The sequence below is a fragment of the Spermophilus citellus genome (genome assembly GCF_964194105.1).
Source record: "Spermophilus citellus genome assembly, chromosome: 6".
In the NCBI taxonomy this organism is placed as follows: Eukaryota; Metazoa; Chordata; class Mammalia; order Rodentia; family Sciuridae; genus Spermophilus; species Spermophilus citellus.
Window position 1 is genome coordinate 149,327,685 of NC_138187.1, and position 26,278 is coordinate 149,353,962.

The 26,278-nt window shown below is 38.1% G+C and overlaps 2 protein-coding genes across 7 annotated transcripts in view; one reads left to right on the forward strand and one right to left on the reverse strand.

Annotated features, from left to right (window-relative positions):
- Positions 1–18,196, reverse strand: part of SWT1 (SWT1 RNA endoribonuclease homolog) — a 90,157-nt gene extending 71,961 nt beyond the window's left edge. For 2 of the 5 annotated variants that reach the window (XR_014022630.1, XM_081299038.1), the window contains exons 1-4: positions 18,035–18,190; positions 12,663–12,752; positions 9,810–9,893; positions 3,948–4,006 (exon numbers count right to left, since the gene is read on the reverse strand). Coding sequence is in view for 4 of the 5 variants with exons in the window: in XM_081299038.1 (XP_081155164.1) it covers positions 3,948–4,006; positions 9,810–9,893; positions 12,663–12,743 (224 nt within the window). In the remaining variant the exon portion in view is untranslated. Of the gene's footprint in view, positions 1–3,947; positions 4,007–9,809; positions 9,894–12,662; positions 12,753–18,034 lie in introns of all 5 variants that reach the window. The other 3 variants (XM_081299041.1, XM_081299040.1, XM_081299039.1) reach the window with 2 other exon arrangements.
- Positions 18,197–18,358: 162 nt separating this feature from the next.
- TRMT1L (tRNA methyltransferase 1L) overlaps positions 18,359–26,278 on the forward strand; it is a 28,776-nt gene continuing 20,856 nt past the window's right edge. The window contains exons 1-4 of one of the 2 annotated variants that reach the window (XM_081299036.1): positions 18,359–18,818; positions 20,299–20,442; positions 22,145–22,255; positions 23,793–23,906. In XM_081299036.1, the coding sequence (XP_081155162.1) occupies positions 18,599–18,818; positions 20,299–20,442; positions 22,145–22,255; positions 23,793–23,906 (589 nt within the window). In that variant the 5' untranslated portion in view covers positions 18,359–18,598. The remainder of the gene's footprint in view (positions 18,819–20,298; positions 20,443–22,144; positions 22,256–23,792; positions 23,907–26,278) is intronic. The other variant, XM_081299037.1, reaches the window with a different exon arrangement.

The following is a 26,278-nucleotide window of genomic DNA, read 5'->3' on the forward strand; positions in this document are numbered from 1 at the left end:
TTCATCATGGTCTACAATCACAATTAATGAAAATTCAACTCTGTAATACTTTTAAAGATCAAAAAAATTAAATCTTAAAAATTTTATCTCTTATTGACCAGCTATATTACAGCTCTAAGAAGCATATTAAAGTTTAAGATCTTGATAAATGACACCAAGCAAGTATTATCTTTTATGAATGATTTAGTGTTAAAAACAACATTTGAAACCAAATATCACCACCCAAGATTAAATTCCTTGGAATGTGAAAATTTTCATTATTCTAATTAGATTATTAAAAAAATTTAGTAACCAAAACTTTATTTTTAAATATTTTTTAGTTACACGTGGACAATTTAATACCTTTATTTATTTATTTTTAATTTATATGTGGTGCTGAGGATTAGACACAGTGCCTCAGGCATGCTAGGCAAGCACTCTACCACTGAGCTAAAATCCCAGCCCAGTAACCAACACTTTTAAAATATGACATACTGTAGAAGCAATAATTAATTTTAAAATTATTAGTTGCTATATTTGGTCCTTCGGCCATCATAATGCACATTTAAGATACTGAAAAATAAGGCACTATTTTATATTTTAGCTAATTCTGTCAGTGAATGGGCACTTTTGATGGCAATATTGCTCTATCGGATAATAACTAAAAATATAAGTTTATCTCCTCTGCAACTCATGGACTTAAAAGATCTGAACAATGACGACAATGGACTGTAAATGAAGAAATCCCACAAACTGTGTATTAATTATTTGAAGAAATGCTTTCTGAATACTGAAAACATTGAATATTGATAATATTCTAAATATCAAAAGCAACTAAGATTATTGTCCTTGCTTATATTTTCATCACTAATACATTTATGTGTACTTAAATCAAGGAGCAGGTGTAATGGTAATGGTATAATTTAACCGGCTTCTCACATATTAAAACTTTTATTTTTCCGTCTGCATCTCAGGATTCACTGTCTGCACACAAATTTCGAGACTTTCTTTGGAGCTGAGTTGATTACCGAAGTTTTGTTTGTTTGTTTTACCAAGGATGCTATATAACTTATAAGAAATACTTACAACCAGGCTGGGGTTGCGGCTCAGTGGTAGAGCACTTGCCTAGCACGTGTGAGGCGCTGGGTTCAGTCACCAGAACCACATAAACAAAATAAAAATATTGTGACCATCTACAAGTAAAAATATTTTTTAAAAAAGAAATACTTGGGGCTGGGATTGTGGCTCAGCGGTAGAGCGCTCACCTAGCACAGGTGGGAGCCGAGTTCGATCCTCAGCACCACATAAAAATAAAGGCATTGTGTTGTGTCCATCTACAAAAAAGAAAAAGATTCTCTCTCTCTCTCTCTCTCTTAAAAAAAAAAAAAAAAGAAAGAAAGAAATACATATAAGCTTAAGAGAAATTTAATCCTCCATTAAGTGAACAGCAGCAGCAACTGAACCACTTTTTCTATAAGCAACCAATGGTTGTTAGAAATACACTATTGAAGCTGGGTGTGGTAACACACATCTGTAATCCCAGCAGCTTGGGAGGCTGAGGCAGGACGATCCCAAATTCAAAGTCAGCCTTAGCAATTTAGCAAAGCCTGGAGCAATTCAGTAAGACCTTGTCTCTAAATAAAATATAAAAAAAGGCTAGGGATATGACTCAGTGCTTGAGCACCCCTGAGTTCAATCCCCAGTACCAAATTAACTTTTTTTAAAAAATACACTGTTGATATTAATGAAGTACAATATCACAGCTTTCCTATCTAAGCAACTTATATAAGTGTATATGAGTTTTGTGTGTGACACTGTTAACACTGAGTCGCATTCCCAGCCTCCTTTTTTTTTTTTTTTTTTTTTGAGATAAGTTTTCAACGCTAGCCTCAAACTTGTCGTCCTCCTGCCACAAGCATGGGCCACTGCAACTTTTCATTATATAGTAGCTCCTATACCATAATTGTTTTTGGAATAGCTAGGATATATACATGACAGGACAATTCTAAAATATCTTGTACACCATATACTTTGTCTTTGACTAAAGAAAATTGTCATTAAAAGTGACATGTATAGTACTTGCCAATATTTGATAGGGAATATTCAGACACTAACGATAACTACAAAGGGCATATCTTGTCCATATTACTTATTCCCAAGATGAGATATGATGATAACTCATACAATGACATGATGATGCATCACATATTTTCAGGCATGCCAAAATGTTACTTAACTACTCAGTACTGCAACACTGAAGCCAAGCAGCATATTTTGAATAAAAACTTAAGAAAAACTGAACTTCATTGATTCCTTAGAATAATTCAAATCTTAGTCTCAAAAAAAAACAACAAAAAATGATTATTTCTTCTTCCTTTCAAAGTATATACAGGCAAGTCTAAAGGCACAGATGTATCAATGAAAAATTTACTTCTATTTTTCCTTATACATATTAATTAAGATTAAGGGCTTAAAAAATATGCCCTTAAGCAAAAGGTAGTAAAAAAGTCAAGTAGTCTTGTACTTTTAGAACATAAAATTTTAACAACAGAAAAAGAGGATAGTGCAAAAGGCATTTAAAACCTAATTCAAAAAATGTAGCAAACAATTGTCAATTTAACATGAAATATACTCTGGAATATATTTCAACAGACGATACAGATGTATAACCTTTAAAACAGTGATTCAAAAGAAAACTGAAGTCAGAGGAAAGGATTTTTGTTTTGTGTTGTTTTTAGTAGATATTAACTGAAATTGGTTGAGAAGCAGCAGTTGTATTTAGATGTTCATGCCATTCTGTTTTCTCTAACTGCTTATCCCAGAGAAACCTTGTTCTTAACTACCTCTTGTCACACAATATACTTTTTATACTTATTTATTTACCTCTCCAAATAGTGGCAAGAAATTCCTTCACTACAAATTTCTCTAAAAATTTTATCCCGAGGAGGAAATTAAAGAAAAATAATTTCTATTATACCTATCATCATTCCCCAAGTTCTCTAGTTGTAATCACATACTAGTTAATACACAGTTCAGAGCCATTTCAATTCAGTAAGCTAAATATTGTCTTTACAAGATAGATAGACAAACAGATAATTTATCCATAATTTCTAAATTAGCCTCATAACCTCTCTCTTAGCATACACAATGAAGTTATATATCTTATCATTATGTGCTAATTCAAATCATTAGAGATGAGCTGGGCATGGTGGCACATGCCTGTAATCCCAGCAACTCAGGAGGCTGAGACAGAAAGATCTCAAATTCAAGATTAGCCTTAGCAACTTAGCGAAACCCGGTCTCAAAATAAAAAGTGGCTGGAGGGGCTGGGGATGTGGCTCAGTGGTTAAGCACCCGAGTTCAATTCCCAGTACAAAAAAAAAAAAAAAAAAAAGTGGCTGGAAATCAGTGGTTAAGCATCCCTGAGTAAAATCCTGGTACAAAGAATAAATAAATAAATAAATAATAAAATTACTAGAGATAAAAATCTACATTTTGTTTGTAACATATACTGTAGAACACAATGTACTTTTGATAGACTTTATCATTTCACTCAACTTTTTCTGAAATTTATAGTATTAAGAAAGTTCACTAGTTATAACTTGTGAAACACCCAGAGATATTTGTATGCAAAACAATATTAATCAGAGTAAATATAAGATTTTTCAAATCTAAAACCTTAATCTCATAATTCTTTTTTCTTTCTTTCTTTTTTGGGTGCTGGGGAATGAACCCAGGGGCACTTAACCATTGAATCACATCCACAGCTATTTTTTATTTTGAGACAGGGTTTCACTGAGTTGTTTAGGACCTCACTAAGTTGCTGAGGATGGCCTTGAACTTGTGATTCTCCTATCTTAGCCTCCCGAGCCACTGGAATAATAGGCAAATGTTACTATACCTGGCTCCAAGACTCATAATTCTAACCCCAAAAAGTAAAAAGATGTCAAGAAAAAAGGAAATTTTACCTTTTCAGGTCCTGTCTTCTTTTTGTATTATAATATAGAATGTCTGTATGATCTGATTTCTGGAAAAAAAAAAAAAAATATATATATATATATATCATTTAGAAAATATAAATTGTACACTGATACTGTAGTTACAGGGAAATGAGATTGGGAGACAATGTTTTTGTTTCATTACTATGTAATAGTGAATAGACTAACATAATAATTTACTTAAGCCTTCCAATCTTCTTGTGGGACAGATATTATTATCATCCTTATTTCATAGATAAATTTCCCAAAACTTAAACAAATTAGGTATCTTCCTGAATATCAGAGCAAATCAGTAGAAAAGACATGATTTCGAACCAGATCTGTCTGACATTCTCTCTATTCTACCATCCTTGGTATACAAAGCTAGCACAAGAAAGATAAGAGATATAAAGCTATGGGCAAATAATCTATGTTAAGAAATAACCAAGTGTCAAAGCAGGAAGAGTAAACAAGTACTAAAAGAGTTCAAAATATCAACTACCACACCTATAAATCCCAGAAGTTCAGAAGGCAGGAAGATGGTGAGTTCAAAGCCAGCCTCAAAAATTTAGTGAGGCCCTAAGCAACTCAGCAAGATCCTGTCTCTAAATAAAATATAAAAAAGGGCTGGGAATGTGGCTCAATAGTAAAGTGCCCCTGGGTTCAATACCTGGTACAAAAAAAAGAAAAGACAGAAGGTGACCAGAAAAGAAGGTAGAGAAAATATATGATAAGCCTGAAAAATAGCTGAGCATGGAGTTGCACACCTGTAATCTCAGTTACTTGGGATGAGGCAGAGGGACTGCAACTTTGAAGCCACCCTGGGTAACTTAGAAAGACCCTGTCTCAAAATAAAAAATAAAAAAGGTTGGGGTATGGTGCCCTGGTAAAGTGCCTCTGGGTTCAATTCCCAGCACCCAGAGTAGAGAAGGGTCTGAGGATGGAGCTTGGTGGGACAGCACACTTGGATTCAATCCCAAGTACTGCAAAAAGAAGAAGAAAAAGAATAGATGAAGATGGAGATTAAAAGAAAACAAGTGATATAAATTTTCAACTAAGAGAAAATAAACCAGCCTACTTAGAGGTAGAAGGAAAACAGAAAAAAAAAAATTAGTTAAGATGCAACCAAACGGAAAGCATTCCCTCTAAAAACAAGACAGGGATGCCCACATTTACCACTTCTATTCAACATAGTCCTTAAAACTCTCACTAAAGCAATTAGGCAAAAGAAAAAAAATTAAAGGGATTTGAATAGGAAAAGAAAAGCTGAAAATATATCGGTTTGCTGATGACATGATCCTATAAAAGACCAAAAAATTTCACCATAAAACTCCTAGAACTCAAATGAATTCAACAAAGTAGCAGGATACAAAAATGAACACCCATAAACTAATTGTGTTCCTATACTCCAATAATTAGCTTTAAAAAAATTAGGAAAAGCATCCCATTACCAATAGCCTCAAAAAAATTACTTGGGAATCAAACTAACAAGAGGTGAAGGACCTCTATGATAAAAACTATAGAACACTAAAGAAAGAAATAGAAGACGACTTTAGAAGATAGAAGGACCTCCCATGTTCTTGGATTGGCAGAATTAATACTGTCAAAATAGCCATACTACCAAAGGTACTATATAGATTACATACAATTCCCATCAAAATTCCAATGATATTCTTCATAGAAATAGAAAAAACGGAGCGGGGGTTGTAGCTCAGTGATAGAACACTATCCTAGCATGTGTGAGGCCCTGGTTAGTTAAATCCTCAGCACCACATAAAAATAAATAAAATAAAGGTATTGTGTTGAAATTACAAAAGGAAAGAAGAAAGAAGGAAGGAAGGAAGTGGAAGGAAGGAAGGAAGGAAACAATCATGAAATTCATTTGAAAAATTAAGAGGACAAGAATAGCCAAAGCAATCCTTAGCAAGAAAAGCAAAGCTGGAGGCATTACAATACCACACCTTAAATTTTACTACAGAATTATAGTAATAAAAACAGCATAGTATTCGCACTAAAACAGACATAAGACCATGAAACAAAACAGAAGACACAGAGACAAACCCACACAAATACAGAGACCTCACACTAGACAAAAGTGCCAAAAACATACATTGGAGAAAAGATAGCCTCTCAATAAATGATGTCAGGAAAACTGGAAATCCATATGTAGTACGATGAAATTTAACCCCTATCTCACCCCTGCACAAAACTCAACTCAAAAGTGGATCAAAGACCCAGGAATTAAACCAGAAACCCTGCATATACTAAAAGAAAATGTAGGTCCAACACTCCAACATACCAGCTCAGGAACTGACTTCTTTAACAAGACTCCTAAAGCACAAGAAGTAAAATCAAAAATCAATAAATGGGATGGCATCAAATTAAAAAGCTTCTTCACAACATAGAAAACATTTTAAGAACATGAAGAGAAAGCCTACAGAATGGGAGAAAATCACTGCACCTGCATCTCAGGGCATTCACTTCCAGAATATACAAAGAACTCAAAAAACTTAACACCAAAAAACACAAATAATCCAATAAATAAATGGGCAAAAGAACTGAACAGACACTTCTCAAAAGAAGAAACACAACTAACAAATATATGAAAAAGTATTCAACTTCTCTAGCAATTAGAGAAATACAAATTAAAACTATGTTGAGAGTCTATCTTACTCCAATCAGACTGCAATTATCAAGAATACAAGTAACAGGCTGGGGTTGTAGCTCAGTGGTAGAGCACTTGTCTCACATGGGTGAGGCCCAAGGTTTGATCCTCAGCACCACATTAAAAATAAATAAAGACATTGTGTCCATCTACATACAAGTAAAAAATTATTTTTAAAAAAATGCAAGTAACAACTTGGGGAGAAAGATGCACTCATACATTGCTGGTGAGACTGAAAATGGTGCAACCACTCTGGAAAGCAGCATGGAGATTCCTCAAAAAACTAGGAATGGAACCACCATTTGACCCAGTTATCCAACTCCTCAGTAAACATCCAAAGGATTTAAAATCAGCATACTTGGGCTGGGGTTGTGGCTCAGTGGTAGAGTGCTTGCCTGGCATGTGTGAGGCACTGGGTTTGATTCTCAGCACTACATATAAATAAATAAAAAATAAAGGTCCTTCGACAACCAGAATAAATAACACATAATGAAAAAAAATAATGTAAAAAAATATAATCCATATTCCAGTGAAGCAACCACGTCAATTCACAATAGCTAAGCTATGAAACCAACCTAGGTGCCCTTCAACAGATAGATGAATAAAGAAAATGTATATATACACAATGGAATTTTATTCAGCCATTAAGAACAATGACTTTGTGACATTTGCCAAAAAAAATGGATGGATATGGAGACTAACTGAAATACACCAATCTCAAAAACCCAAGGTCAAACATTTTCACTGATATGTGCAAGCTAACACACAGTGGGGGGATGGGACAGAAAACATAAATTCAGTAGATCAGACAAAGGGGAACGAAGGGAAGGGAGGAGGATAGGAAAAGGAAAGATAGTGGATGAATCTGACATAATTTTCTTATGTACATATATGAATACGCCACAGTGAATCTCACCATTGTGTACATCCACAAGAATGGGTCCTAATTAGAATAAAATATATTCCATGCTTATATAATTATATCAGAATGGATTCTACTATCATGTATAACTAAAAAGAATCAATTAAAAAAATTTTAAAAGATGCAACCAAATTTGAGAGTCCTAAATGACAAACTAAACAGTAAATGAGGGCTGGGGACGTGGCTCAAGAGGTAGCGCGCTCGCCTGGCATGCGTGCGGCCCGGGTTGGATCCTCAGCACCACATACAAAGATGTTGTGTCTGCCGAAAACTAAAAAAAAAATAAAATATTTAAAAAAAAAACACAGTAAATGAAGATCTTTCTGTATAGACCAAACATAATAAAATTAATATTTTAAGAAATCCGGAGGCTTGTAATGTAGTTCAGTGGTAGAGTCTGTGCTAAGCATGCACAAGATCCTGGGTTCAATCCTTAGCACCAAAAACAAAACAAAAACAATAAAATGAGCCAAGCTTGATGGTACACATCTCTAATCCCAGCAACCTGGGAGGGTAAGGCAGGAGAATCACAAGTTCAAAGGCAGCCTGGGCAACTTAGAGAGACCCTCTATCAAAATAAAAAATAAAAAGGCTAGAGATACAGTTCAGTGGTATCTGAATGGCCCTGATTTAATCCCAACATTGGAGGGGCAAAAAAAAAAAAAAAAAAACTGAAACAATAGTTTACTTATAGTCATGTGTCATGACACTTCAGACATTGAGACTACTTATGATAGTGATCTCATAAGATTATAGTTAAACTGGAACAAGAATGCATAGCTGAAAAAGGGCAAGAGAAAAGAAAGTTGAAGAATAAAAAGAACTCCCAATAATATTCTCAGTGAAGTTTAGCAGCAGCTTTTGCAAATTTCAACATGCTATTTTAAAATTTGAAAACACAGACTCCAATACCAAAAGGTTTCCATTACTAGAAAGGAACATTTATGGTGTATAATCTATTTATAAGCAAATTTAAGATTAAAAAAAGAAACAAACCAAACTACAATGGAACAAGATACAAACTGAAAAATGCTTTTTGGTGAGTAGAAGGAAGAAGTAAAACAGACATTGGTGTTCCACTGGCTGGTGGGAGCCACTCTGGACAGAAGATATGTGCACACCTTTAAGTCTTGAGTAAAGGGGTACTGAAAAGTAATTGCACCCCATAATACGCTGGGTTTTGCCTCCACACTTAGATAAGGAAGATGTGGCTCCAGGAGTGGGCGTCACCCGAAGGGGTTGAATTATACCCACCTGTTCCTTTGTAATTCTACACCTTTGCCCTTTTTGGGATAGAATGTTCTATGGAACCTCCCCTTGTGTGTCTCCTATATAAGAATAAAGAATTCCAGTGGCTCACTCTCTTTCCAAGGAACCCTAAGGTCACAGAGTCATCCCCAGATTTTGAAAAGGTACTTCTGTGTGTTTGCGAGCTTTCTTTGCTGTTAAATTGTTGCTATGGGTCCCTTAGCTACACTCAGTTGAAGAAAGTATGGACGCAGAGTCAAGACATAAACACTGGGAGCTGGTGAGAACATGCAGAGTGGCAGACCTCCAGCAAGCTCGTTTAATGTGGAAGAGGTTACAACTGATATAGGGTGCATCCTCCAATCATACATAAGCAAGGTTACCTAACATTTAGAAACCAATCATCTTATGATCAATGTAACTGCACTATGAGGAAGCTCTAGATATTTCGAAGTAGTGGAAGGCTGTCTGGAAGGATCATTGTCCCTATGAAAGGGGGCCTTATGAGTTGGGGGAATCATGCCCTGAAGATCTTGTCTCTCAGTTCCCTGGCAACACTAACGTCAATCACTGAGGACGTGGTTTTGTTCAACGGCTTGCTAGAGCAGAGTGCCCCATCCTGCAGGTATGCCCGTCAGGCCTGTATGAGCCTAGGTTGTCCTAGCACTCTGAGCTACTCGTAGCTGCTAGCTGCAAGCAAAAGTTACTCCCACATTAAATTATTGGAATAGTCAAGTTTTGTGAACCCAGCATATGTCGCCAACTTGGATAGATGTCAATAACTGGCCATCAACGAGTATAAGAGAAAACCTTCTAACTGTATATTAAAACTTTAACATAGCCTGATACAATAGCACATGCCTGTAATCCCAGTATTCAGGAGGCTGAGACAGGAGAAAAGCTTGAGCCTAAAAATTCCAGGCAAGCCTGGGGAATATAGTGAGATCCTTTAAAAATAAATGAATAAATAAATTTAATAGACATAATTTTTATTTAATTATGATATCTAAACACTCACCAGTTTCCTACTCTCGGATGTAACTGATTTCACAGAGTAAACTGAACTAGTAGAACTTGCTGAAGTGTTTTTCTTTTTCTTGTCCTAAGAATGCCATTGGGGGGGGGGGGGGAGAAGAGAGAGAAAAACAATATAAAAGAATATTATTTCACCATTATTATAAATTGATATTCCCATTCCATACTGAACTTGAGAATAACATTTAAAGAAATATAAACTTTGGTAAGAAAAAAAGGAGACTCAACTGGAAGGAAGATTTAACAAGAAATCATAAAGCTCTGGGGGCTCTCATGAGATGGATACAGGTGTAAGAGCAAGCAGCTCAGGTAAGAATGCTGTAAGGTGGCACTGCCATGGTGGGAATCAGTCTTCTACAAAGTAAAAAACATACATTTGTTATTTTTCTCTGGATCTTGAATTCAATATGCCAAGGAAAACCTTGTTTGCAGTACCTACTCAAAGGAAACTGGGTGCAGGACTGACCACTCTGACACACCAAGGCTAAGCAAAAGCAGATTTATTGTCCAGAATCTGACAGGCTGCCTCTGTGCAGAGATAACAGCAGCAGATTTCCTTTGAGCCAAACTTTTATAAGTCAGAATCTAGGTTATGCATTAGGGGAGGGTTTAGCCCTTGCTGTTGCAGGTAAAGAGCAAGATTCAAAACCCCCAAAACCACAAGGGGAGGGGACAGGAGGGGCAAGCACATGGCTGCCAATTTCCCAGAACTGGCAGCCTCTGCATATACTTGGAACGTAGGCTAATGTCTGTGAGCATTGTGGTGAGAGTGCAGGTGGGCCGGGGTATCAGCTTCTATGTGAGAGGGCTCTTGCAGGAAGGCGGGGGGCAGGGTGAAGTATCTGGGCAGAATGGGGTCAGCTTGACCTAACTTTCAAGTCAGCCTATAGTTATGTTAACAGATTAACACCTATCATGTACCAAAGACATACCAGACAGTGGGCAGAGAGTAATTGAAATAATAATAATAATAATAATAATAATAATAATAATAACAAAATCCCGTCTCCATAAAGATTAAAATCTAGTAAAGGAATTTATAAATAAATAAGCAATATATTTAGTGTGTTATATTATGTATGGAATAAATCTATGCAGAGAAAGAGGATAGAAAAGGCTGGGAGCTGGAAGGGGGAGTTGCAATTTTATAGAGTTGTCAGAAAATACCACTTGATAAACTAACATCTGAATGGAGACCTAAATGAAGTGAAGAAATAAACCATGTGAATACCTGGAGAAAGAGTGTTCAATTCAAAGGAATACAAAAAAGGGCAAAACCCCAGAAGCAGGAATGTGTCTAGCTTGCTGGAGCAATAAAAAGGAAGCCATGGGGTGAAGAGCAAAGGGAATAGTGATGAAGGGATAACATGGGGAGAGCTGGTGGTTTTGGCAGCCCCAACAAGGACTTTAGCTTTACTCTGGATGGCATGGAAAACCAATGCAGCTAGAGTGACATGATCTGACTTAAATTTTAATAGGACCATACTACAGCTTTGTGAAGTGGCAGTATTATAACCAATGAGGTTTATCAGAGGCATGATTATTGCTAATTCATAGGACCATACTGACGGCTATGTTAAGAACAGACAATGATGCAGGGTCAGAATCTGGCTGGTGAACTAGCGTTGAGCAGTAGCAGAACCAGGAGAAGAAAGGAGGAGGAAACTCTTGCCCTTTGGGTTTCCAGGTGAAGCACAGGCCTGATCTGGGGTAGAGCTGGTGTCAAAATCAAAACTCAAAGTAACATCTTGGACTGGCTTATTGCTGAGTTGAAACTGTATGTTACCTCAAGTCTATCATGTAAATGTGAGAGAAAAACCATGAGCCTGCTAGTTTTCATTTAGAAACAAGGCAGGATTTCTTCACTTTATGCACTTCTAAGGTTTGGTAGGAGATAAAATTATCTTTTGATTACAAAAAAAAAAAAAAAAAAAAGAATAGACCATGAGGCTACAAAGAAAGAGGCAAGGAGATCAACTGAGAAATCATTGGAATGAGTCAGACTCAGCGGTGCACACCTATAATCACAGTGACTCTGGAGACTGAGACAGGAGGATTTCAAGTTCAAAGCCAGCCTCAGCAACAGTGAGATGCTAAGCAACTCAGTGAGACCCTGTCTCTAAATAAAATACCAAATTGGGCTAGGTATGTGGCTCAGTGGTGCTCATGAATTCAATCCCCAGTAAACATTACACACCCCACCTCCAAAACATTACACACACCCCAAAAAAGAGTACAATCCCAAGCAATGCTGAGAAGAAGGAAAAGGAAGAAAATGTGGGAAATTGTCTAATGGACTTATTATTATACATATGAGGATTTAGGAGACTTAAAAGGGAAGTCAGGAATGTATAGGCAAATTACATTCCTCTGAGTAACTAAACTCTAAGCCTCAATTTCTTTCTTTTTCTTCTTCTTCTTCTTTTTTTTTTTTTTTTTCCTTTAGTACTGGGGATTAATCCAGAGTCTCATGTACCGAATTAAACCTCAGCTCTTCTTTAAATTTTTTAAAATTTTGAGACAGGATCTTGCTACATTGCCCAGGCCAGCCTGGAACTTGCAATAGAGCTTGGATTACAGGCATGCACTACCGCACACAGTTCTAAAGCTTAATTCCTTAATTTGTATAACTGAGGTAATTAACAGTAACTACATCATAGATTTTCGAGGAATAAATAAAATAATGCAAGTAAAGAATGAGAAAAGCAAATGACGTCTCCCAGGTCGAATGGACAGAACAAAATATTTACATATCTCATTGTAAAAGTAAGGTATATTTTTTTTTCATCTCACAAAACTAAATTGTAAAAAAAAGTCATTAAATCAAAATTCTTACTTCTTCATCAAAGATTGGCAATAAGGTAGTGCCTTTTCTTTGAGACTTTTCTTCTTTTCCATAAGACTCTTTATTGGACATCTTGAAAAGCTAAAATAAAAATTAAAAATATATTATGTGTTGTTTACCAAATAAAAAGTACATTAAAAATTATTCTTCTTTCTGTTATATGAAGATTGGAGTTTTACAAAATTATTTCCATTTTCTAGTCATTCTCAAGATGACAAGATTCTCTCACTGTTTCACTTTCGTTCACTTAACATTCTCTTTCATGAGAAGTTGCTCCTCTATTTCAGCGTTATTCATCTACTTTTCAGGAATGAATCTCAAAACTATGCCATAAACCCTGACTTGTCCCTGAAATATCAGATCACCATTTTCAACTGCCTGCAGGACTATATTTTAGCACTTCTATACCTCAAAACCAATTAGTCATAAATTTTCAGTTTCCCAGACACACCCTCTGTCACTCAGTAAGTGAGGCTAAGGGCAAATTGCATAATCCTTTGAGTGCTACTTTCATTACATATAAAAACAAAGACAACTCAACCTTTTTGAGAGAGTCAAATGAAATAATGGATATAAAACACAGCTTGCACAGGGTGGTACATAGTGAGGTCTAAATAAATACTTATGTGGTTTGTCTTTCTACTAGACATAGAGCACCAAGAAAAATACACTGTATGAAAAACTTGGGAGATGCCTGTAAATGCCTGCTGAGTGAATGCCTGGATGAATTCTTCTTCCTCAGAATATTCACTCATTCTGAGCCACTTCCTGAAGGGTTACAGTGCAGCTCAGGAGGAGGCAGGGGAAATTAGCATTAACTTCTCCTAGTAAATCCTTTCCGAAAAACAACAGGCACTGAAGGAAGCAGGCGGATACTAAATGCTGGGCTTTGTATTTTGACCTTTCTCCCACTGCAAATTAGTCCTAAATGGAGGCACAGCAAATATCGAAACTCTGGGAAACAACAAATCCCAGAAAAAGAAAACCAGTGGGCAAGATTTGAGTACTGATCTTGGAATCTGCACTACTATCTCTCCAGGTAACAGTGAGTTTCAACCTTTTTACAACTGCCTTCCTGAGTTAAAGATTTAACCTACACAACTAGCCCCCGACTGTCCAAAGGGCAAGTCCACAGTTTCCAATGATTAAACCACCTCGCTGTACACTATAAAACTAAAATCCCCTCTGTAACCAAAAGCTATTTTCACATCCAGAAAATGAGCACCACGGTGCCTGAGCTGAATAAACAGCTTCACTGAATCTATACAGGTCTGCATCCATCATTTTGTGATTACACTCCCAACTCCTGCCTACTGCAGTTCCTCTGTCCACTTTCCATCTCAATTTTACTTCTCCATTCATACTCTAGACCAAGTCTAATCTTGTTAGGGAGAGGAAGAAGGGAGAAGATAACAGTGTTATCCTTTCTTCCCCAAGTTAATTGCTCTAGAACACACTCACTACTGTTAGCTGATAACCAAAGGGGGGGACTAGAAGCTGATAACCAAAAGGGGCGGGGTAGAAGGCACACACAGCCACACCTTGCAGTCATAATAAACATTTCAAATTAGTGTGCTCCAGCAGCACAGAGCAGCTTCTCGCACTAGGACACAGTGGCCAGGGATTGGGAACATAGACAGGTCTGTTGGGGCAGGAATAAACAAAAAGGATCTAGAAGCAAAACCCGAAGAACAATTAATAGCTGGCAGTGACACATATTGAGATTGTGAACATAACAAAGGCTAGAAACCAGGCAATTTCACCATAATGGGAATAGCTGAACTTCTACCAAAAAAATGACCAATTATACTGAAATTTTTAGAATGATTTAATGAATATCAAGAAGAAAATGTTAATAGCTAACTGGAAATCTAATAAGAAAAATTAGCAAATGAATTTTAACAGTGGTCCCTTCAACTTCTGAATATAGCCCTTGTTGTTCCAAGGCTTATTTTTTTAAAAGAATATTTGTTTGTTTGTTTATTTGTTTGTTTTTTAGGTCTTCTCCCCTTTCCCACATCCCTAAAAAGACTAGGGAGACAGTGTTATCTTTTCTTCTCCTAGTTAATTGTCCTTGAACTCACTCACTATGGGAAGGAAATGCCTGCAGAGGATCTGGAAAATTAATATCTCCCAAATTAACAAGTGAATCCCTACGTGCCAACAGAGTGCCCAGGGACCCCCTACCAGAGCACATCTGGAATGTAGCCTTAGAAGAGTTCCTTTAAAACCAACACCTTCCACCCCACCCCACCCTGTCCCTCCTGACAGTGAGAATCACAGCCTCAGGGACAGGATTCCTGATGTTTCTCCTTTGCTAGCAAAGCAATGAAACAACTTTTTTCCTTTTTCTCATTATTAAATTAGCATTAATTGGCATTTGGGGTCAAGGACCCAGTTTTTGGTTATAGAATATTCAATACAACTTCTAATAACAAATTCTAAATTATCCCCAATTTCTCCTTTGTAAGATAATTATGGTAATGGTTGAATTCACAGTTGACCTTCCAGCAGTAATCTTAACCCTTTCTTGTCTCAAGGATTCCATTCCACAGGTGAGGAAGGAAATGCACAACTGCGGGGAGGGGCGGGGGGGGGGGGGGGGGGGGACCTGCAGCCTAGCATGGTGTTGGCTACAGGTAGTCCCAAGCTAAGGCAGAAGGATGGCTTAAGCCCAGAAGTTCCTGGCCAACCTGGGGCAACATAACTTAAAGACATTCCATTAAAGACATTGCTTAGGGGCAACTGACTGATTATAAAGTTTCCTTTTACAATTTTAACTTATCATGCTGGTCTATTATTGTTGCTGTGGATACCCCAATACCAATTTAAACCTCTTACCTATTAGACACTGAAAAAGAACACTGCAGACAGTGGACTATCCAACAAAAAACATCTAAATGTTTACTGTGACAAATGTTTTCCATTTACACTAGTGTGAGATCCATATTGATTTTATGCAAATAAAAACAAACTGAGGGGGACTCCCCATGTGGGCCTTCACCTAGATGGCTATCCAGGATTCCTGCTGCTTGGCAATCATACTCTCAGTAGTCCCCTCCATAAGGAACAGGGCTGACCTGTGTAACCAATAGGATGCTGCCACATGGTGGCTTAAGACTAAGTCATATAAGACACTGTGACTTCTGTCTTGCTATTTTGGATTGATCAATCTAGGGAATGACACTATGTCTTAAGTGACACTGAAGCAGTCCAGGGAAAGGCCCACTAGAGAAGAATGGAGGCCTGTTGCCAACAACCAGAACCAACTGCCATGCATGTAAGTGAGCTACCTTTGAAGCATCCTGTCATATCTTCACATCCCGGTCAGAGATATCTTCACTGTAGCTTCATCAAAGACAAGTCAGATCCACTCAAAGGCCATTTCTTGCGGCGTCCGGCCACAGGAGCCGAGTCCAGCAAGGGACGGCGGGGTTAAGAAACACACAGGACACCAAGGCTATTCATCCAGGAGGAAGCGGGCGGGCTTTATTGCCAAATTTGTTCCCCTTATATATCTATTGCAACAGCTGCGGGAAATCACTCAAAAGTGAGGAGGGAAGAGTAATAACTGCCGTCCTTGGGTTACCGCCACTGTCCCCTATCAGGAGGCTCCCAACAGGCCAAGATGTTCCCATAAGACACATGTCCTCGAGGAAGATAAACAGAAAACCACAAGCCTGCCTCATGGCCTTGTGAGCTGGCCACATTGACATGCAGAACAAAGAACTGGGGGTTGAGTCCCCAGGGGCCAGGGCAGGCCTGCTACCAGCAATTTCTGAATTTTTGACCCACAGAAACTTTAGAGTGATAAATATTATTGTGTTAAGCCACTAAGTTTTGGGATAACATGCAGCTACCAATGAACAGTACATTTCCTTAGTGTAATTCAACTTTGAAAATTCCTTCACGCTTAGCAATTTTTATTAAAATTCTGAAAGACCACACAGGCTAATATAAAATCCTTTTCATCAACTGGTTTCCTGCTGGTCTTAAATGATGAAGATGACATACTGAATAAAAGTTTCAATAACCATTTAGTCTTTTAGAGACTGACTGGGTGGGTGGGGGGGGGGTGTTGCTCAGTAGTAAGAGTACTTGCCTAGTATGTACTCTTACCCTGAGTTCCATCCCCAGAACGGATGGGGGAGGGGAAAAACAATTATCTAGGAATGAAAAAAAAATTAATTATTCTTGAGTGTTGCAGTGATACAGACACAGGTGGCACTTCCACAGTTTATAATAAGTGTTCTTATTCTATTTTTAATTAACTGTTAAACAGTGGGTCCACTACATATCCAGGAATACTAATTAAAAGGGGGTGGACTAAAGGAGCTTTAGTATTATAACTCGCAGAAGCTTCGTGGGGATAGTGCTTCCATTAAACTGGGAGAAATTTTTAAAACAAACAACAAAAAACCCTCCAAATATATTTCCTAACTAGGAAGAGGAGACCAACTTCCGGTTAGGGGTTCAAAGTGCCAAATAATCACGCGTCCTCTCCACTGGGTTCCGAAACAAGTAGGAAATAAACCAAACAACACAAGAAGCACTTAGCTTTGTTAACTAAGAAAACCGAACTGGAAGTATGAGTCTGGTACCTGTGACTAAAATGGGCTTCCCTCTTCTTCACTGCAGCTCATAACGTTCAGACCAGTCAGAGGAAGGACAACCAAAAAAACTTTTGCCCTGCCTGCTCCAGTGGGCTTACCCGAGGGGGGGGGGGGAGGAAAATAACTAGGGAACCCTGAATGCTAAGTAAGGCTAGAAAGTAAAATTGGAGAAAAGCATGGAGGGATAAGGGGACGATTCACCGGACATACACCTTGAGATATCTGAATGCATCAATCAAGTGCCGAAAAGCTCAACACGCTTTTAGCTCTGGCTATTAAAAGCCTAAAAACAAAGCAAAACAGGGCAAAAAAACAACATGCTAAGTACTGGACACCTACGACCACACCGCAGCGCTATTGAAAACTAAAGGTAAACAAACTTAAAGGAAGAGGGGGTTGGGGTCACGACGTGGGTGAGAGTGTGATACGAAGAGCAGAGTCCAAGTCCCAGTCAGCCGGGCCGTCGGGCAGTGTAGCTTCTTGGGTGGCCCCGCGGGGATTCGGGTCACCACCAGCCCATTCCCAGACTCTTACAAGCCGCGAAAGGCAGCCCCAGAGGCAGGGCCAGGTTAGAACCACACCCTCCACGGCGCCGGGCCGACCGTGGATCCGCCCACAGAGTCGCTCCGCCCAGGCACGAGTCACTCCCGCGTTTCCAGTTCTGGCGGCGGCCCGCTAGGGTTCTGGGGGCAGACGGCGGAGAGGACCCTGCTCAGTGGCAGGCCAGCATACCCCCAGTTCCCCACTTACCAGCGCCCGCCGCAGGAGCGACTCCGGAGGCCCAGGCCCGGGAATGGGTCCCCGCAGGCCCGCGGCCCGCCGCCCGCTGGGAAACGTAGTCCTGCGCTCAGGCCCAGCCTCCCGCGCGAGCGCTCCGCTGCGTCTGTTTAGACTCTAGATACTCGCTTGGAGGGCTTGGCTTCGCCCCGCCCCGCGACGCAATGCACTCTGGGGGCTGTAGGCTCAGCTCCGTTCGCCAGCTGCAGGCGGGACAGAGGCGCTAGGTGGAAACCGAACTCTCTCACCCCATTGGACGCAGGCGCCAGCACGCTTCTGCGCAGTCTGTGGCGGCGTCGTAACGCCTCGAGGAACGGGAAGCTCATGGGTTCTCGATTCGTTGCCTTTGGCTTTTTCTTTTCCTGCGGGCAGGGTTTGGTCACTGGTTCTTCGTCTTTTGTCTGTTGCACGCGTCCCGCCCTCCCCGGTGCTTCCCCACTCCTCGGATCTAGCCCTGTGGGCCTTTAACGTCAGTTCTCTCACCCCGCCGTGAGCCCCTCCCGGTCCTCGGGCGGGCCTGGCACGGAGGCGGTAACTATGGAGAACATGGCGGAGGAGGAGCTGCTACCCCTGCAGGAGGAGGCGGCCCAGGTCCCGACCCCAGCCCCGGACTCGGCTCGGGTCCCAGCTCCCGCCCCAGATTCGGTTCCAGCCTCGGCTCCGACTCCGGCCTCGGCTCCAGCCCCAGCCCTTGCCCTGGCCCAGGCTCCGGCCCTGTCCCCGTCCCTAGCCTCTGCCCCTGAGGAGGATGAAAGCAGTAAGTGCAGGAGGCCTAGATCTTTCTACCGCAGAGGAGCGAGAAAGGGCTCTCGACTGGGGAGTAGAGAAGGGGTTTTATGGGGAAAGGCAGGTTTAGGGAAATATAGGGTGGGGGAGGCGAGATTGGGGTGAACGGTAAGGGTAAAGCAGCGGTACTTGAAGAAGACACCGTAAATCTCGAGGACATTACCGTGAAGGATATGTGGAGGCCAGGCGTGCTGCAGATAGAAGGAAATAATGAGGTTAAAGCCTTCTTCATTGAAGAGGAATTTCTATGGTATAGAAAAGGAAGTTATCCATAATATGATAGTTTCCCTCTCAGTCTAGTCTCCTTTAGTTGACTTAATCCTTTCAAATGTGACATAGAAACCGAAGCAACCTAACAGTAGACCTGGCTGCGAAGATTTAGAAACTATTGCTGTCAGTTTTTCTGCCTTGAGATGGGCTTGTCTCTATAAAGATTTTGAAGCTAATGAGTTGTTTGGAAGAGTCTACTCAGTCGTCTCTTTTCACACATAAATGTTAGTTGAGTTTGGTACATCACAACAGCCCACCAGGAGTCAGCTGTAGAAGATAGGCCCTATTGTGCTCTGAATGTGCTTGCATGTTTTCTAAGTGGTGGTTAATACTTTTAAAAGGATCTTTTGAACATTTTAAAATGTAAAATCTAAGGCTTCGTTCCTTCAAAAAAATTATTTTGTGGCCCATAAACTTTATACTTGTTCTGAATTCTCAAACTGTCTTAGGTTAATTCATCTTTACTACTTCTGGGGCAGTTTTGCTTTTAATGTTTATAAAACACCTGAATAAGTTGGGCGCTGTGGAGTTTGGGAGGCTGAGACAGAAGGATGGCAAGTTGGAGACCAGCCTCAGCAATCCAGGGAGACCCTGTCCCAAAGTTTAAAAAAAAAATAAAAAGGGCTGGGGATGTGTTGCAGTGGTTAAGCACCTCTGTGTTAAATTTCCGGTACCAAAAAAAAAAAAAAAAAAAAACAATACTTGAGTCGTCTAATTGATAATGGCAGCTTTAAAACAACATGTAACTTATAGCAGATTTTATAGCAGATTGAGCAGAGTTTATCGTCAGAAAGGTAGGCTCCTCCTCAAAAGATCAGAATTGTAGGTTGAATGTAAGGTCTGTTATTCCTTCGTTTACCGCTGTGGTACATGGGTAGAGGCATTATGCTTTCCTAAGTAAATAGCGTCCCACCTCAACTACAGATTTTATCTGCTTAAGTTAATCAGAAGTGGTTCAACAGCTTTGGGAATGCACGTTTCTCCACTTCTCCTCATTAAGATTGCCTTAAACATAGTATTTACTTATATACTTAAAAAATGTATGTGATTTAAAAACTGTGTATGTCCACCGTTTGGGTAACCTGAAAATGCATTGCTGGGACAAATTAATGATTGAGAAATCTGAAGTACATTAGAACTAAAATTCATATTAATCACATTTTTAAAAATTATTTTTTTAGACAATCTAGTTAGTCCTTCCAACTCAATTGTAACTAGGCAAGATGAAGATGGTGTTTCTGAAATAGATTTGAAAATTAAGGAGAAAGTAACAAAGGTTGTTGAAGAACCTCCTAGCAACTTGGACTCATCTAATTTAACAAAAGGTGTGCCTGTTGACTTCTGGATTATTAGTATGTTACAAAAAGCAAGTTGGCTGATTTAAGTACAGATTTCATGATATCTACTGTTTTAAACCAGAAAGTGGTTTCAGAGATGTTTACAGGAATATTACGAATTTTCAGACAGGTCTTTGACAGTTTTCTTCAATTGTGGACCACAGGATTTTCTGTTCTCTAATTTACTGAGATCTTTCTCTTTTTTTAACAGAATAATTTCAATGAGTACATTTTTATATAGTTCTGTCTTGTTTCACATATACAGCTCTTTGAACTATGAAAGCCAAAAGTCTTTATTGTTACAAATGTGATGGGTTGGTTTATATGCATGTTTTCATATCTTGACTTTGAATGTCTTACTTATAAATTTCCTTAATTGTTCTGTGGTACTGTGGATTGAACCCAGTAGTATCCTGCCAATGAGATACATCTCAGACTCTTTTTATTTAGACTCAAGGTCTCAATTGCCCAGGCTGGCCTCAACCTTGTGATCCTCCTGCCTTAGCCTCCCAAATTGCTGGGATTGTGGGTGTGCACCACTGTGCCTGGCCTGACCTAGCAATTGAAACTGTATTTAATCAAATTTTTGTCTGTTTTTGACAATTATATCTCATTAAAATTTATTTGAATAATACCTAGAAAAAAAGTTAACCAATGTTTGTTGCTCTTTGTTTTTATTCAATTAAAAATAAAGTGGAAAACCATATTTTTTAATAAACTTGAACAGGAATGTTTGTAGTGCTAAATTGATCCCCAAATTATTGATACAGTGTGCTTCTGCTTCATCCCTAATAATTTTTTTAAATTGTTTAATAGATTTCAGTGCATGCTCTGTGAAGTTCCTACACTAACCATTAAACCAGTGAATAAGGCATAGCCCCTATTTTATTGCTGATTTGTGAGGAAAGACAGATAATAACACAAATTATATAAATGAGCCAGGTGTGGTGACACATGCCTGTAATCCCACTGCTGGTTGAGGCAAATTGAGACCATCCTGGGCCACTTAGACTATCAAAATAAAATTTAAAAAAGGGTTGGTGGCACAGCTCAGGGTTAGCAGCTTGCCTAGCAGGTTTTAGGCCCAGAGTTCAATCCCTAGTACCACAGGCAAAAAATGTTTGTTTTTTTTTAATTAAACAAATGAGTGAAGAAGTGAACTGAGAATGAAGTTTATGGAGGAATAGTTGGGAAGGTCAGAGTGTCAAAAATTGTTTAAAATAACAATTTATATATTCTCCTATCTCTTTAGGAGCTTTATCTGTTAGCATATGGAGCTATATTGGGCTCCCACTTTGTAAATTTCCCTTTTCTTTGGAATGCAAATATATTCAGGGTATCTCTGTGCTTAGATGAAATTTTAATTTGCTTTTTCTTTCTTTTGATTTTTTTTTTGTTGTTGTTGTTTTATTGCCAAAGTTCTTGAAAAAATAATTACACTAATTTTCTGAATTTCCTTTCCCCTTTCAATCTCATTTCCACTCTCAAGCACCTCAAGCTTTTTTAAAGGTCACCAGACATGCTACATACTAAATCCAGTAATCTTTTCTTGGTCTTTGCAACTGTTTGTAACGTTTAGTATTAATACTAAGCAGTTTCTCTTTTACAGCACTTCTTTGGCTTCTCTATTGTCCTGAAACTAAAAAACAAATTGTTAAAAAATAATTTTATAACTCAAATTTCTTTTCAGAGAGACACATCTCAATTCAAAGGCAGCTTGGTGATCTGGAAAAGTTAGCTTTTGTAACTGAAGGGGATTTTGATTCTGCCAATTCATTGAACTCAGATAATCTTGATGCAGGTATGTTGATTGATTGATTGATTGATTTGTGTCTCTATCTCCCCCTGTCCCCACTTACTTTCTGTTGGGTTGTCATCTTTCAGCTGATTGCCAGTTTCCTAAGAATAGACTTGTTTAAGGGCTGTGATTAAAGCTTAGTGGTAGAGCACATGCTTAGCATGGACGAAGCCTTGGGATCCCTAACACTGCAAGAGAAAGAGAACAGACCTGTTTATTCTTATTTAACTAGAATAGTAGTAAAATTTTGAAAATATTATTCAAGAAATTGGTAGCTTCTATGTGCAAAGGTGCTGTGAAATAAGTTAATTCACAACTCCTCAAGGAAATTACAAACTCTTGGTCTTTCAGGACTGTGTATTCTGTAAATTAGGAATTACATGGCTACAAGTTAACAGAGATCCCCAGAACAGCATTTTAAATAATATGTAAAAGTCCCAAGATAGGCAGTGTAGTAGGGCTGGTTGGAACATTTTGCAGTGTTGTCAGTGCCTCACTCCTCTTTTTCTGCTTTGCTAAGATCACCTCATGGTTTGTTTGTTTTTGTTTTTAAATATTTTTAGTTGTGGATGGACACAGTACCTTTATTTATTTATATTTACGTTGTGCTGAGGATGGAACCCAGTGCCTCACACATGCTAGGCAAGTGCTCTCCCACTGAGCTATAACCCCAGCAACCTCATGGTTTTTTGGTGGGTTTTTTGTTGTTGTTGTTGTTGTTTTTTTTTTTTAATTGGAGATTGAACCAGGGGCACTTTACCACTGAGCTACATCTCCAGCCCATTTTACTTTTTATTTTGAGACAAATTCTCGCTGCATTTCCCAGGTGACTTCAAACTTGTGATTCCCCCTGGCCTCAGCCTCCAGATTCGCTGGGATTACAGATGTGTAATGCACTGCACCTGGCTAAATTTTATGTACCTATTCTTGTATTGTGCTGTATGTGAAAAATATTTGTTAGACTAAAAATTATTAAATGAGTTATTGTTTAGTTCTGTAGTTTTTATTGCTCTAATCCTGAATTAAGATTTAATTGTTTTGTACACTATAAAAGTTTATTTTCGATACATTGGATTTCTAATTAATTGGTAATCCATAATCTAAGTGAATAAATAAATAAATAAATAAATAAATCTATGTGAATAAAGAATGATGAACTTATATGTTCAGCAATACAGTGAAATTCAGATACAGTGGTTCTAACCATGCCCCCCACCATCTCAGAATACCAGTTATATTGGGTCTCATTTACTCTTTCACTTCCTTCTTCCATTTTTCAAACTCCCTGTGTTAACTGAGGAAGGGATAAGTGGTACATATGTGTATCATTTTCTCAACTTCTCTGTTCCTAGTAGCAACGGAGATATCAGCTAGCCACAGAAAGGGGAACTAAAGAATTTAAAAAAAAAAAGTCAAGGGTCATTTGCTAACAAGTAGGAGGGGAGCATGGGAAAGTTCCCTTTTGCCTCTTTTATAGCTGAATTTAGGCATTAATAGCTAGTATATTCTGGTGCATTTTTGGGTCTTGTTACTTTTTCAGGAAACAAACAAGTTTGTCCATTGTGCCCTAAGGAAAAATTCAGAGCTTGTAATAGTCATAAGCTTCGTCGTCATCTTCAGAATTTACACTGGAAAGTCTCAGTTGAATTTGAAGGTTAGTATTTTTGTGCTGGCTAAAAAAAAATGACATACATGAAATTTATTATTATTACTAGTCTTGGAATTTTATTGTGAACATGATCAAACAGTTTCAGTTCAAAATTATGAAGGATTTAATGCCCCTTATTAAATAAGATAATAGCTTTATAGGCAATAAATACGAATGATACATTTTGGTTACACAAACATTTATTAAGCATCTATTCTATACTAGGTACTCTGACCCTGGGAGTCCATATTGTTTATTGAACAGTGTTTTAATAAATTACACTTTTCCATTAGTAGTAAAACAACTTCCATTTTACACATAATTTTGAAGGCAAAGTAAATGTACCAAAACAATAAAATAAAACAAAACTACTAGAAAAAAATCTTTTTATTCCTGATGGCTTAAAAAACTAGAGTTAAGAGTACTTAGTAGTTGCAAGAGAAGATTTGTGTTTCGCGAACTAAATCTGTACATAAGCATGAACATAGGAAGAATTAAAGGAGTAGTGTCAGTGCTTGCTTGTTATGGGTCATTTCAGGAGTTACTGAATCTGGTATTCTTTATGAAAGCTTTGAGTATTAAAATACAGCATAGTAGTGATGAGAGGGGAAGGGGGAAAGGAAGGACAGCAGAATAAAATAGACATTATTATAGCTGTATGTATATATGTGACTGCATGACCAATATGATTCTGCAACCTGTACACACAGAAAAATGAGAAATTATACCCCATCTGATTCAAATGTAAGATATGTCAAGATCATTGTACTGTCATGTGTAACTAATTAAAACAAATTTTAAAAAATAAAAATAAATAAATTACAGTATAGTTTAAAAGAACTGTAAATTAGTAACACTGGAATTCATCAGAGTTGTTGCCAAATTCTTCTGCACTTTTCATATGTTTTGTTAAGTAAGGATTTTTCTGTTACTGATAATGATATTTCCCCTAATTTGTGAGAAACAATAAAATGCTTTACAAGGAGTGGGAAAAAAAGAAGAATACTCAAATTATAGCTGGGTAACTAGCACATGCCTATAATCCCAGCAGATTGGGAGGCTGAGCTAGGAGGATCACGAGTTCCAAGCCAGCCTCAGCAAAAGGGAGGCATTAAGCAACTCAGTGAGACCCTATCTTTAAATAAAATATTTTAAAAATAGGGCTGGGATGTGCTTCAGTGGTTGAGTGCCCCTGAGTTCATTCCTCAGTACCCCCCCCCAAAAAGAATACTCAGATTATTCTGGGTTATAAGATAAATATTCTGAAATCATTGCTTTTCTCTCCTATAAGAGAAAGAATTGGAATCATGAAAGAAGTTAAAAGTAACCAAGGGAAAAAAGTCACAGCTAATCTAGCCTAAGTAATATCTACATTTTAGAGTAGGTAATGCAAAGGAGATCTGTAAAAGAAGATTTTAAAAGGTGGGAAAAGAATCAGGATGGTGCTGAACATAAATGAAAAAAAGTATATAATGGCAAATATAGTATGAGACAAAGAAGATGAAGCCTAAGAAAAAATTGAAGGCAGCACTATTAAACTGAGTGTCAAAGACTTTAAATGACTAATAATCCCAGATTAAATATTCATTACAAGACTAGAATTCAAGTCTGAATCTTCTGTATTTATTTATATCTATCAATCCCATGTATAAACTAAAGCAGTCTCATTCAAGTAATTGTGACATTACAAATACAAGGATAATCCCAATTATTCTTATGTAATTCTCATGTAATATTTTTTTGAGAGAATAAAATTAGAACTTTACTTGGTCGTACACAAAAATTAAATCAATGAATCAGAATCTAAATTTAAGACCTGAAACAAAATAAAAGCTTTAGGGGCTGGGGATGTGGCTCAAGTGTAGCTTGCTCGCCTGGCATGCGTGCGGCCTGGGTTCGATCCTCAGCACCACATACAAATAAAGATGTTGTGTCCGCCGAAAACTAAAAAATAAATTAAAAAATAAAAATAAAAGCTTTAGGATAAAACACGGACAGAGCTTCACAACATTGAATTTGGCAATAATTTCTTGGGTAGGGCATCAAAAACATAAGCAACAGAATGAAAAATAGACAAACTGTACTGCACGACAATTATTTAAAAGTTTTGCACATGAAAGACACTATCAACAGAGCAAAAGGGCAACCCACAGAATGGGAGAAAATATTTGCTAATTACAAATCTGATAAGAGAGTAACACAGAATAGGCAACACCTCAAGCTAAAAAAACGATAACAGCAAACCCCAAACAAGAAGATATGGGCAGGGAGGCTGGGGATGTGGTTCAGTAGAGTACTTGCCTAGCATGTGTGAGGCACTGGGTTTGATTCTCAGCATCACATATTATAAAAAATGAATAAAATAAAGATTCATCAAC